The sequence below is a fragment of the Lepidochelys olivacea genome, assembly GCF_965140295.1.
Source record: "Lepidochelys olivacea isolate rLepOli2 genome assembly, chromosome: 10".
In the NCBI taxonomy this organism is placed as follows: Eukaryota; Metazoa; Chordata; order Testudines; family Cheloniidae; genus Lepidochelys; species Lepidochelys olivacea.
The window spans coordinates 14325534-14339500 of record NC_140420.1 but is presented as its reverse complement, the minus strand read 5'-3'; the positions used below and the strand labels follow the sequence as shown (position 1 = coordinate 14339500).

The following is a 13967-nucleotide window of genomic DNA, read 5'->3' as shown; positions in this document are numbered from 1 at the left end:
ACTCTCGAGAAAATAAAAAGCAGATGGTACTGATTAGCTAATTAGTAATATTTTCTGAAGCGTATCAGCTGCATAGAGTGAATGGTGTAAGCTTTGCAAAATACTGGAGTTGTGTCTTTTTCTCTTTCAATTAGTTGCCGAAATTTATTAAAATCAGAAAAAAATAAGCACTCGAAATCCTTTTCTGCCCAGTAGAAATATGTTAATTTCCTTCTCCCAAAATGTACAGTCAAAACTCATTTCTCTAGTACTGAGGTTACAACATACAATTGATATGGAACTGTACAATGAGGCTGCAGCTAACCTAGCAGTTTTGTATTTATTATATACCGCACCATAAGCCAACTCAACTTTATTCATCCCTGTGGCTATTTCACCTTTTCCCTTGTTCCTATCTCAAAAACATTAGTTTTATTTTGTCCTGGTCTCACTTCTAGCTTCTATCCTTTACTGCCTTTTTGCAACAACAGGAGCAAATGGAGAGCAGTGATTGCTTATTTGATTGCCACACTGCAGCACTTCTGCTGAGCAGGGGACCACATGTGTGAAAATTACGATTGCAGTGCTAAGTATTGTACCCTCAGTAGGCATGCTTATGGCCCACAAATAGCCACAATTTGAATGACACGTGACAAGAAAATAAATATGTTGATGGTCTCTACGTGTCTGCAGTTATGCTTCATTTAAGGCATGGACTACTTTGTACTGTACAAAGTCTGTAGAAAGAAAAACAATACCTATACATAGGGTAGTTTTCTTGGGATGAAATTCACCCCAAGCAGATGGCCTACAGAAGATCTGTGTAACACTTAAGCCACATTTAAGTCCTCAAAATAGGATATAAGTGGAATTTAATGGAGTCGTAGGTCTTGTGATGGTCAACTGCACAGGGTGAATTTCATCCCATAGCCAATTCCTGGACCCATTGAAGTTAATGCAAAACTCCCATTGGCTTCACAGGGCTCTGAGATTGCCCCTTTGTTATATGTAAAGATCTTTCCATTTTTAGCAGTTTGATGTTTGAGCTTTATCTTTCTATTTAAAAAACAGTTTTTATTTGTGCTTAAAATGTAGGAACAACAATTCTTGACGCTTCTCTGGAGTACAATCTTGTTAATGTTCTTTGAAATGTGACGTATGTCATTGCAGTCAAACTGAAATGGTTCCATTTCTTCTGAAATGAAGAAAACATGTCATTGTTGGATCCAAGTAACACAAAAGAAGAGTCATATTTTAGATAGCAACTCCACAACTGCCAAAGATGAAAGCGAAATTTTATTACTTTTGGAAATTTTATAATTACAGTTTATGATAATTTAATGAAATGACATTCTTTTCACTGCTACCACTAATGAAATATTTGAGTGATAAAACAGATCTTGTTAAATAGAGCGAGCATCTTGAGTGGAACAGCACTTGTGACAGCAGCCTTCATGCAGGAGGATAGGCTTGGAATTCAGAACTTTGTTACAGAAGTAAGAAAGATAAAATTACTTTATGGTGAATAATTCGCACATGAAGTATTTTTAGGGGCCTTCGATTAAGCAACCAATACTGAACTCTTGAACAAAGGGCTTGATTTTGGAGCATTGCTCATTATAAATACTAATCCTTATTTGTCATGCCTGTTTTTCTTTGCAGGCAAACCAGAGAACAGGAAACCCCACCTGACTTCTTTTATTTCTCAGACTATGAAAGGCATAATGCTGAAATAGCAGCATTTCATTTGGACAGGTAAGTAAAACGAAATAATATTTAAAAGAAAAATTAAATGTGATGTGCATTTTATTCCAAATCCTCCTGCCTGGAAAAAAAATTTAGTTACTTTAAAAATAGAAAATAACATAAAAAGGGTGAGCAATCTACATGAAGGAATGAATGGAACAGAATGAAAATGGGGAATAATAATTAGAAACAAAGGTTTACTTTGGGAGGAAGATATCTGAAAAGAAGTAAAGGTCAAAATGAATTAGAGGCAATATTAAAGAGAAGAGTCTAATGCTACACATGACAATGTGACCTTGAGTTGCATATGGAGAGGTCTCATGTCATGGGGGATACATGGCATTGGTATAACTGAACCTGTCCTACTTCAATTAGTTCTAGGCATGTGAATATGAGATAGATATTGAGAAGCAGGAGAGCACTCAGAGAAGAATAAAATAAATGATGAACAGAGAGTTGATAAGAGATGGTGGTTTAATAAGCTTGAGTTTGGGACTGGCTGCTGAGGGCCATTGTGCACAAAGTTTAGAGTTAGGGTCATAGTTAGGCCCACAGTTACAATGAGGAATGGGGCCCATTGGTTGATCTAGGACAGGATTAGGGCTGGACCCTGATGGAGCCATCTGTGTGTCCAAGATAGCCTTTGGACTGGAGCCCATTTAGCCGACAGTGCAGAGATTATGGGTGGGGTTTACTGGGAATCTAGGATTACAGTTAGAGACCATGGCATTTTCTGGATTAGGATTAGGGTTGCAGTTTCTTGCACATCCTCGGTGAGGGCCAGAGTTGGAGGCCATAAAACGTTCTTGGCTAGGGGTAGAGTGGGAGTCTCTTGGACAATTCATAACAGAGTTAGGGTAGGGACTGTAGGGAATCCTGGGAAAAGGGTTACAGTTAGATCCCATGAGACACATCAGGCCCCGAGTTCAGGTATGAGTGGCAATCAGTGGTTGGATGATGATTTGAGACCATTTGGATACCATGGTTTATGCTAGGATTGAGACTGGAGGACTGTCCTGGGCTAGAGTCATTGCTGGAACCCATCGGACATTTCAGATTAGGGTAATGATTGGAGCTAGTTGGGCTTCCAAATCAAGGTTTGGGGTTGGAACCTCTTGGACTTCCAGGCCTCAGATAAAGGTTGGGGCCAATAGAATTTCCACATATAGGGTTGGGTTTGTGCCAATAGGGATTCTGGAGTTATGGCTAGGGTTGGGAGCCATAGGGCTGCCCACCCAAGGGTCAGGGTCAGGGCCTGTAGGGCTTCCGGGCCTGGGGTTTGAGTCAGGGATGGTAGAGCGTTGGTTTTGGGGCTGGTAGTGCTATCCATCCTAGGGTTAGGATTGCAATATATAGGACTTCCTGGCCTAAGATTATGGTAGTGGATGGTAGGGATTAAGGACAGATTGAGGGCCATAAGGCTTCCAGGCCTAAGGTTAGGGTTGGGGGCAGTAAGGCTTCTCCAACGAGGTCGAGGATTGGGACTCATAGGGCTCCCAGACCTAGGTCTAGGGTTGGATCTGTTGGGCTACCCAGCCTAGGGTAAGATTGGGCCTGATATAGCTCCCTGACCTAGTGAAAGGATTGAGTCTCATTTCGCTTCCTAACCTAGGGTTTGCATTGGGTCCCCAGGGCTTCCCAGCCTAGAATTATGGTTGGGGTCCCTAGAACTCCCTACCCTAAAGATAGGGTTGAGATCCATAGGGCACCCTAGTCTAAGGTAAGGTTTGGGGCTCTGAGGCATACGTCTACACTGCATCTGGAAGCAAGCCTCCCAGCCTACTAGACAAATTTGCATTAGAGGTGTTCACAGTAGCAAGCTAAAAGTAGCAGTGGGGATGTTGCAGCTCCAATGGAGGCTTGAATTGGCCACCCAGGCTCAAGCCCACCCTACACCCTTGATCTGAGCTTGGGTGGCTAGCCTGAGCCTCCACCAGTGTTGTAATGTCCATGTAGCTATTTTAATGCACTAGCAAGAGTCCTGCTAGCACAAGTCAGTCTACCAGGTCAGGAAGCTTGCTCCAAGCTGTAATGTAGACATACCCTAAAACTAGTTAACCTAGGGTTAGGGTTGGTGCTCACAGAACTCTTCTTTTAGGGATCCCCAGCCTAGTGTAAAACATGGGGTCTGTAGAGCTCCCCAGTTTAGAGTTAGGGCCAGTAGGGCTTTCCAGGTTAGGGTTGAGGCCCACAGTGCTTCCCTTTCTTGGGTTAGAATTGATGCCCCTAGGGCTCTCCACTTAGGGTTAGGTTTGGGGCCTTTAGGGCTACCCAGACAAGGGTTAGATTGGGGCCTTTTGGGCCTCTCTGGATATCCTGGAATGAGGGTAATAGGTTACCAATGGAAGACATTGGAACCCCGTGTCTAGATTCACTCAAAACATGAGTGAAAAAGCAATGGATAACGTCCTTTAGAGAACAATTCTGCATTGGTGAGGAGTTGGACTGGACTAACAAACAGGTCTCTTGTATCTTAGATTTCTAGGATATTACATTGCTTAATTTTTTAATGAAACATTGTATCCTCTTGCTTTTAATCATATAGTGATTCTGCTTGGATCACTTGATGATTATCAGTTCTGTTAATTCCCTCTGAAGCACCTGGCATTGGCCACTGTCAGAAGACAGGATACTGGGCTAGATGGACCTTTGGTCTGACCCAGTATGGCCGTTCTTATCCTTTATACAATAAGGCTAAATCGGGACTCATAACAATGAACGTTTAACATTACATCTTGAGCATGTATACTATACACCATGGATGATCTGGTTTAAACTTGATGAGGGTCTTTGAAACATGAAGGCCACAGAAAAATTTAGATGGTGCCTTCTGGGTATAATGTACCTCTTTAGTTTGCATCACAATTACGTTTTTAGAGGCAGGAATTATCAGAGGTTTTGTTGTTGTTGTTGTTTAAAGAATCTTAAAAGTAAACTTCCCCTTTTATTTCACTTCCAGGATCCTAGATTTTCGTCGCGTTCCACCTGTTGCAGGTAGATTGGTTAATATGACCAGAGAAATTAGGGATGTTACTCGTGACAAGAAACTGTGGAGGACATTTTTCATTTCACCAGGTAGTTTTATGCATTACATTGCCCTCTTCTTACGTCACAAGGGAGACACCTATTGTTTAATTGTAATATAAGGTCTCTTTTTATATACCTTTAAATAAAAACAAATATGGTTTATCAGGGGAGCTGTTGGATCAGGTCATGCTCTATTGACAGCAAACAATATACTGTATTGAACTGAGTCCCTTTTTTCAGTATTGTTGTAGCGGAGCTGATCCCAGAATATGAAAGACACAGGGTGGGTGATGTAATATCTGTTATTGGACCAACTTCTGTTGGTGGACGGGTCAACCTTGCAAGCTATACAGAGCTCTTCTTCAGGTCTCTGCTTCCTTCCCCTTCGCCAAGAGAAGTTAGTCCAGTAAAAGATATGACCTCATCCACATTCTCCCTTTTACCATTCACAAATAATCCAATGAGTTTGATTTGTGTGTATTTGTTTGTTAATGAAAATTATTCAACAAGTGTTTTATGTAAAGCATTTTCATCAGTTACTTGCAGATTATTCAAAACAACTAACACTTAGCACATTTACTATTTATGCTATATGACTGATCATCGCTATAGGTTACATACTATTGTTTCTGCTCCCTGATTGGATGGCTGAAACTTTTATATATGGGAGGGGAACTGAATAAATCATCTCAGTCCCAAACATTCTCATGGACACATATTTACATCGGTATCAATAACAAGGCAGTGTGACACTTGAGCAATACGTATGAAGGATACTCCTTCCAGGTGGAAATCAGCTGTGTTCCAAAGGCTACCACAAGGCCTATGCAGCATGTAAGTCCCATTTATATCCTCAGAATAGGGTTTAACTGTGACCTAACTGGTGCATAGCCCTTGTTCTGGCCCTCTGGACCAGGGAGAATATTAACCTCCTTAAACATTCTTGTAAATAATAAAATTGCACATTGAGGATAGCCAATAAAAGGGGTTGTGAACATCATAGCAGCGAATTTGTGGGTGTTATTCACAGTATGATCCTGAATGCTTTATTCAGTATTTGCCCAGCTCTAGTAGCCTCATAAAATGCAACATCTGAATTTTCAAAGGCTCATTCTTAAGAGTTCAATAATCCACACACCCCATAGGCTACTCCCTATGCAAACACAGAGTAAAAAGGATGTGCTTAATTCCCATTGACTTTACTATTAAATGATGTTACATGATGTGCAGTGTGCTTAAGTGTTTTCCTGAGTTGGGTCTATGTGATTTGAATTTGGGTCTATGTGACTGGGTCATTCAGGAAATCTCTGACAGAGCTGAGAATTGACCCCAGATTCCTTGAGTCCCAGTCCCAAGTCTTAATCACAAGAGAATCCTTCCCCTCAATTTCCATGAACATAATCGTTACATGCCTGCATCAGATGAAAACCATAACCCTCCATTTTGGGTTTTCATTACAAAAATAGCTATTTATTGTGTGTGTCACACTTGTGCACATAAAATCACCTATGGAGTCATTAGTGATGTCTACATTTTGAGATCATGATATATTTACAGCATTGTTATATGCACATTTTTAACATGCTGTAATTTATAGCAGTAACTTCACTTGGAAAATAAATTGCATAACTGCAAAAAGTTAAATCTGCCCTCAAGTTTTGAGTGCCCATTTTTACATATACAACTAATTAACCATGCTCACAAAACAAGGTATGCACCCACTTTGTGTACACACACAGGAATCTGGGTAATCCAGTCAAGCACTTGAGTGACAAATGTGAATTTTCATGCACAAAATATGATCACTGCAATCAATTATGGATGCAAATACTGTGAGCAAAATTTAGAGATAAAATTTAGGCTGAAAATCTGGTGGGGAATGTTAAATTAATGTAGTTTGTTTTGCTCACTTGAAATGTTAACCACTGTATTCCCATGCTTGTGAGCAAGATTTGGAAGGGTATGGTCCTTTGTTTTTTCCAATTTACATATCAAGGTTTTAAGGGAAACCTTGTGTGATTTCTGAAAGTAGAATCATAAAACAATGCTAAAATATCTGAACAGTTTAAAGCAACTGAAGCAACGAATTCCAGAGAAAAGACTGCGAGTTAAGATAAAGTTCTTTATCTCATCATGATACAATTTTAGACATTCAAAGGAAGGTCCAAGCATAATCCTTTATCCACCTCTGTTTATGTGATTCAGATAAACGCAATTAAAATATTTTATTAACCATGACTCAGGCTTTGCTGGAGAATAAAATGCTTAACTTGTGTGTTTTTGCATTATAGATTTTCTAAATCAATATACCTTCCTTATAGCATGTTAGTGAATTGGAAAGCCATTCTCTGCAAATCCTTAGTTTAATTAGCCAGACTCACATTACTGTGAGAACAGCCTGCATCTTGTATCTCATACTGACCTTAAATGGCATTAATTAATTAATGTGGGGTTCAGAAGTAATAAAGGTCCTAAATTAAGCACTACTGGACAAATCCAGGGACCTAACACCAAGCCCAAATAGCAGATTAAATAGCGCATTTGAAAGGATCCCACTGATTTCAGTGCTAGCTTCACAAGTGGGAAGCCTCAGATATCAGCCAGGGCTACCTCAGCCCAGTAGTTGAAGGAGTCTCCATAGCTCTGATATACCCCTGCTGCAGGATATATGATGTGGTGAACCATCTGATCATATCAAAGACAGCTCTCAGCTTGCCCAGTTAGAAATTCCCCTATTCTCAGGGCACAGGTTGATTTGCCTCTAGAAGTTTCTCCTCTGCCGCATTTTGTGCTAAACTGACTAGATTTAGTACATGCAATATGAACATAATAAGAAACCACGGAATACTTCACATCTCTGTGTCACATTGAGCTCTCAAGATCTCCATGGGATTCCCCCTGTAGCTGAATGTATGTTGTCTCTGCAGCTCTATCCCAGTGCATGCGGAGAGTTAAGGGCTGTGGAGACACAGTGTCTCCTCCATAAACATAACTCCCCCGCACATACACCCCTTAAAGTCAATGCAGCAGTAAGTGGCATTCATTTTGCACGGAGTCCCCACCAGACTAGGAAACTACCCCTTAAAGGGGAATCCCTGGCTGCAGGGATCCAATGGACCCACACTTCCAGCAAGCTGTAGGGGTGTGGAGAGAGGCACAGAGCCTCAAATGGTCTTGTGCATCTAATGATCACTCCAAGAGGTGTTAGGGCCAAATCCTCAGCTTGTTCTATGATGTGTGGAGTGTGCAAACCTCATCCTGGCAATGGAACAGAGTTTCCGTGCCCGAGGCCACCTCCGAGTGTTGTCCCATGGGACAGGGCTATCTGGCCCTTCTGTGCCAATAACTTCCAGACAGCTCTTGTTTGGAACTACACATCAGGGAAGCATTCATTCTTATGCGGAGAAATGTAAAACCCTGAAACTGGACAGCAATAGGGTCAGTCAATACTGCATTCCAAGAGAAAGCACATTGCAGAAAAAGTGCACTTGCAAGCAGTTTGGTCTGATCATGAGACATGGAAATAGACGAGTAATCATTTAAATTAATTTTACATCCTTTGCAGCAGGGGAAGCTATGGAAACTCTAGTACTCTTACAAAGGAATAGTAACTTACTAGCAAAAGGGAGAAGGTGAATGAGGTAATAGCTTTGACTGGACCCGCTTCTGTTGGTGAGAGAGACATGATTTCAAGCTTACAGAGAACTCTTCTTCAGGTAGCAAAAAGAGACATATTAATGTCAGCCATCGTTTTAGTTCTAGTAAGCATTAACGCTTTCATTCAGAGTAACCAATTCCAGGGGATTGTGGATGTTTTTTTTTTCCAACCAACAATAGCAAATCTGAGTCTGTTATTATTCTGAGCAGGTAGATTAAAGATCTTTTCATGTACTGCTGTAGTAAACATTCAGGATTATATCCTCTTTCTAGACTTTTGATTGCAAGGGTATTGCTAAATGCACAGTATTAAAAGTAACACTACTTTCAGTGAACTAAAGGTACTGCCAAGTCATTTGATTGTAAAGCATTTTGAAATGTTCCTTTTCTACCTGAGCAGAATTATTGTTCCGCTAACATTATGAAAGCCACAAGATGGATGGATAGATGCACAGATACATTTTGAATTTTAATTGTAATAATCAGGCTGAGCCTTGATACTCCTATTTTTCGATCACTTGATTATGATTACAAGGCATTTTGTCAAAACCCACAAATCTTGTCAATTCATATTCAAATCATAGAATCATAGAATATCAGGGTTGGAAGGGACCTCAGGAGGTCATCTAGTCCAACCCCCTGCTCAAAAGCAGGACCAATCCCCAATTAAATCATCCCAGCCAGGGCTTTGTCAAGCCTGACCTTAAAAACTTCTAAGGAAGGAGATTCTACCACCTCCCTAGGTAACGCATTCCAGAGTTTCACCACCCTCCTAGTGAAAAAGTTTTTCCTAATATCCAACCTAAACCTCCCCCACTGCAACTTGAGTATTGCCTTAAGTATAGGACATTGCCTTAATGCCTTAAGTATAGGACAAATGTATTGCAATATCATTTTGGGCCCCTCAAAATGTTCCTGCTCATGTTCTTTATTTAATGAAATGGAAGTTAACACATTGATACAAGACACAGAAGAAATATTTCAGTGCAACCACCCATCTGAAACATCCCCTCCCTTTCCAGGATGCCAATGCTGCCGATAGTGCTGATGCACCCCGCCACCCTTTGCACTAGGAGAGTGCAAGCAGCTTGCACCAGGGTTGCATCCTTTGCAGATGTGTTGTGCTCCCCCTTTGGCTGCATCCCCACACAATATATTAAACAACCAAATACTGCCCTTGGTCCTCACACGGGGCTCCTGTTAAAGTCTTATATAAGCATAGGAAGGTGGGATTTGTCCATAAATGTGTCATGTGGGAATGCAGATGATCTACCTTATTTTTAAATGGACTTTTAAAAAAACTATTTGAATTAATCTTAATGGGAGTTGTGGATTATTACAAATATTCAGCATCCGTGTTTTTGAATTTTTTTTTCAGAAATCCTTTTGAAGAATGCTATTCAGAGAGTATAATATTACAACCTTAATATTACAACCCTAATATTACAATAATATTACAACCATAATATTACAATCTACCTTGCCGCAATCCCTGCATGCAGGAAGGGGTAGAAATATTTTTAATGGCAAAATGCCCATTCATAAGAGATTTGCACAACGCAATTCTATCATTCCAATGATGCTAAAATGTGAGCTACGGTGCCAGAATCCTGCAGTCCCCTGCGCAAGACTATTGAAGCCAATGGGACCCTGGGCCACAAGTCTGGGCCAACAGAGCGTGCAATTGGGGGCAGAAAAGGCCTTGTTATTGACTGTAGTTTATCACCAAGAAATACTCTTGTGGGTTTTGCTTCAGATCCGTTGTCCTAACAACAGGAAAGATCCGGCCATCCTTCAATGTGTGGGATGACCATTGAAGTCACTGGGAGTTCTGTGTAAAAATCAATAGCTGGATATGCCCCAATAAGAACAATGATTGATTGGAAAGCACAATGCAGCCAGCATGTATCATGTTAGCTCTGTCATCCCATGCAGCGGTTGATGTGACTGTGGTGATATGCCATAAACTTTGCTGTGGATTTATTTAGCTACAACTACATGATGAATGCCAAATTATTATTCCCGGTTGTTTGTACTAAAAATATGGAAAGCTGCTGACTGCATTCAGTTGATTCCAAGTCATTCATCCTGCAGTACAAAGTGTGGTATTTCATGTCATTCCTTTCTAAAAAAAAAGGTCAAATGTACAGCGGATATGACAGCAGATGAGTGTCATTGTTGTGTCTTTTGCTCTTTACAAAACAGTTATGGTTCAGGATAGCGGATGGTAAGTTTCCTCCCTCCGGGGTGTAAGCAGATTCATGTAGATTTGATAGAGAAAGTATCTTAAACTATCAAGACAAATATCAGTGGATTATCCACATCAGCAAATGAACAGGCAATGCTGACACTTGACTAAATAAAAACATGTGGGCTAGATGGCAATCTTACAATCTGCCCCACGTATGGGGCAACACACAGTTGTGCTGACCCAGGAGCAGACACAGAGGTGGTGCTAGGCCATTGGGGTCCCTAAGCAGGAGTCTTTCTGGAGGGCCCTTACTCCTCCCCCTAAAACACTAATTGTATTATTTCCTCAAACGAATAAATATATCAACACAACACACATGAATACACTTGTTTAAAAGTCCCCATTAAATAAGATGAAGGGTATTTGGGGGGGTAGTACTTCAGCAGGGCCCACTTAATCTGCTTGGGACCCTAAGCAGTTGCTTAGCCCTGGTCTAAGCAGTTGCTTAGCCTTACACTGGGGTGGGGGGGGCGGAATCTATGTAAGTTATGCAACTTCAGCTAAGTGAATAACGTAGCTGAAGTTGAAGTACTTAGATCGACTTACCGCGGTGTCTTCACTGCGGTGAGTCGACTGCTGCCGCTCCCCCATCGACTCCGCCTGGTGGAGTACAGGAGTCGAATGGAGAGCACTCGGGGGTTGATTTATCACGTCTAGACTAGACACGATAAATAGATCCCCACTGGATTGATCGCTGCCCACCGATCCAGCGGGTAGTGTAGACATACCCTTCGTCTGCTTATGCCTAGCACCACCCCTGAGAGCATGGACCCAATTTTGACTTTCCATGGGGGAAATAAGCTGTGCCAAGGCTCTGCCCATTCCCTGCTCCTGCCCTCCCCACTCCATGCCCATCAGTACAGGATGGGGAGTAGTAGCTAGAGAGTGGCTGTTCTTCCCACTGCACTGCCCCCTTCAGGAAGTAGGAAGCTTGGAGGAATGCAGGCAGTCTCTTTATGTCCCCTCACTCCCCTATTTTATCCTGCAGCAAGGATCACAATCTGATCCTGTGTGTGCTTTTGTGCAGATCATCTTTTGTGTTTAGCATTGCAATAGTTTGTCTAGATTAAATTCTTTCAAAGGCATAATCTCAAATGTTTTTTTCTCTGGAGTTATTAGCCAATAGTACCACTGCCTAGTACAATGCGATAATCCAGTTTCCTAGTAAACTGCAGCTTACCATAGCATTCAGCTAATGTTCAGACCACATCCCCCTTTCATTATGTATTATGAAAAAAGTTCAGATGGAGGCATGAAACCCTCCTGATTTAACAGTCGTGATCAAAGGCAAAGCTAAAAAACTTCAGTGCATGTGTAGCTTTGTGGAAAACTGCAGCCAGACTAGCGCTACAGTGGCTGTTTGGAGGAGAGCCTTAAGAGAGGAAATAAAACCCCCTTCACATTTTAGATGGTGGAGTCCTATAGTAGTTTATTTTAAGCTAAATTGTAGATTAGATAGATAGATAAAGCTGTATTCCTATGCAATATGAAAGATATTTTCCAAAGGTGCCAGTGTTTCAATAGGAATTACAGGACTGTTTCAAGTTATTTAAAGGATAAATTGAGTGTTATTCCTGTTTGAAACCTATTAATCATATCCTTTGTTGAACACGCAACAAGACTGAAGGCTGAGGTGATTATAGGAAATAATCAACCCAAGGGGTTTATCAGCCAAGGATGTGGTTATTTCCGAGTTACGGGAAATCTTCTGAAGTTATTATTCTTATCCTGAAATTGTTAAGGCAATGCTCACATTTTAAATGAAAGGAAAAACTTTTTTTTTTAAAGGGAGGGTGCTCAAATTGCCATAAGATTTTTATTATTATTATTTCAAGTTCAAAAATATCTTTTTGGCTCTTCTTTTCCTCCTATTATCATTTCACCTCTTCATTTTTTCTTTTACTGTTTTTTTGTCTCTCTCTCTCTCTCTCTCTTTCTACTTATCAAAAAGGCTCTTGCCCTCAAGATAAATGTAATATATATTTGTTTGCATTGTGTTTCGGAACAAAATCAGAAGGGACTTAGCCAATGTAAGTAAACATTGAGGACATGATATAATTGTTCTTATACCCTCATTGACTAATAATAACTGCCAGCCTATCAGAGTACAGGGATTTGCATGATATGTGACCACTGAATTATAACCATATAATGCACAATTCAGATGCCCACAACCAAAATGTATGGAAATGAATAACTAGGAAAAACTGTTAAGTAATAATCCATCAACCCTGTACTCTGATTGTTTGAGACAATTTCATGGTAATCAGTCTGTCTTCTAAATAATAGACCTGAGCAATTCCAATCAGTAATGGCATCATCACGAGTTTTACTGCACTTTCATAGTCTCCTGAATTTAAAAGTATGTTCAGCCTTACTTTGTAAAAGGACACAACAGCATTATTGAAGCTTCTACATCTGTCTGAGGGAGTGTCCTCTTTAAACATGCAATATGCTAACACTGTTCTGTCAAGGACCATTCTTCCTCCCTACTCTTTCTCCTGTATCACCTACCTTATGTACACACACTATGTACCTTATGTACACACACTATTCTGTTTCCACTTTGGATGCTTTATTTTGCTACAGGGTTAGATCATGCCATTAGCATGAAGCTCCAATGAAATGGTTATGCAGAGCTGCACCACCCCAAAGCAAGCTCCAGGAGGAATTTGGCCTCAGAGACCTTGAACTGTCCTATTGCATTAGGGGGAAAGTCACTAGCCACACTTCTTTACGGTGTAGCATGGAGCTGCCTGTGCAGACAGCAGGTTCTGCAAGCCAGCCTGTGAAGGGATGCGTGTTGAGCCCTGGCTTCACCCATCCCTGCCCCATTTTCAGTCAGTTGCTCCCCAGGAGCAGCAACTCTGTAAGCAGCACTCAAGCACAGCAGTGCTATGCTGCGTGGCCTTGCTGTGAGTTGGACTAAGAGTGGAGATTCTTACTCCTTATCCCCGTGGCACCGTAGCGTAAGGAAAGGACACAATCTTGCACAACTTATATTTTACGCATTTGTGCAAGTACATTTTTTAAGCCCTGTAGTAAAACAGCAATAATAGGAACATCACTCTGCTTTTCTTGCTAATAATCTGGTTTCTTTCATGGGATAAAGTACTCATCTTTCAGCCTTCTAGTGTATTCACTTGGGAAGTGGATTATGGCATTCCTAGTACCATTCAAATATATGATGGTAGTTGTGAGATTTTAAAGTACTAGGCCCTGTAAAATATGATAAGTTGCTGTTGAGGCATTCTGTTTGTTGGCTAATGGAATAATGCAGCATGCAGAGAGGAAATTTAACATATCT

At 40.9% G+C, this 13967-nt stretch overlaps 1 protein-coding gene across 1 annotated transcript in view; it reads left to right on the top strand.

Annotated features, from left to right (window-relative positions):
- The window catches only part of FAM20C (FAM20C golgi associated secretory pathway kinase), an 82052-nt gene that overhangs the window by 57769 nt on the left and 10316 nt on the right, over positions 1-13967 (top strand). The window contains exons 4-5 of the mRNA XM_084641545.1: positions 1642-1734; positions 4685-4800. Of these exons, the coding sequence (XP_084497671.1) occupies positions 1642-1734; positions 4685-4800 (209 nt within the window). The remainder of the gene's footprint in view (positions 1-1641; positions 1735-4684; positions 4801-13967) is intronic.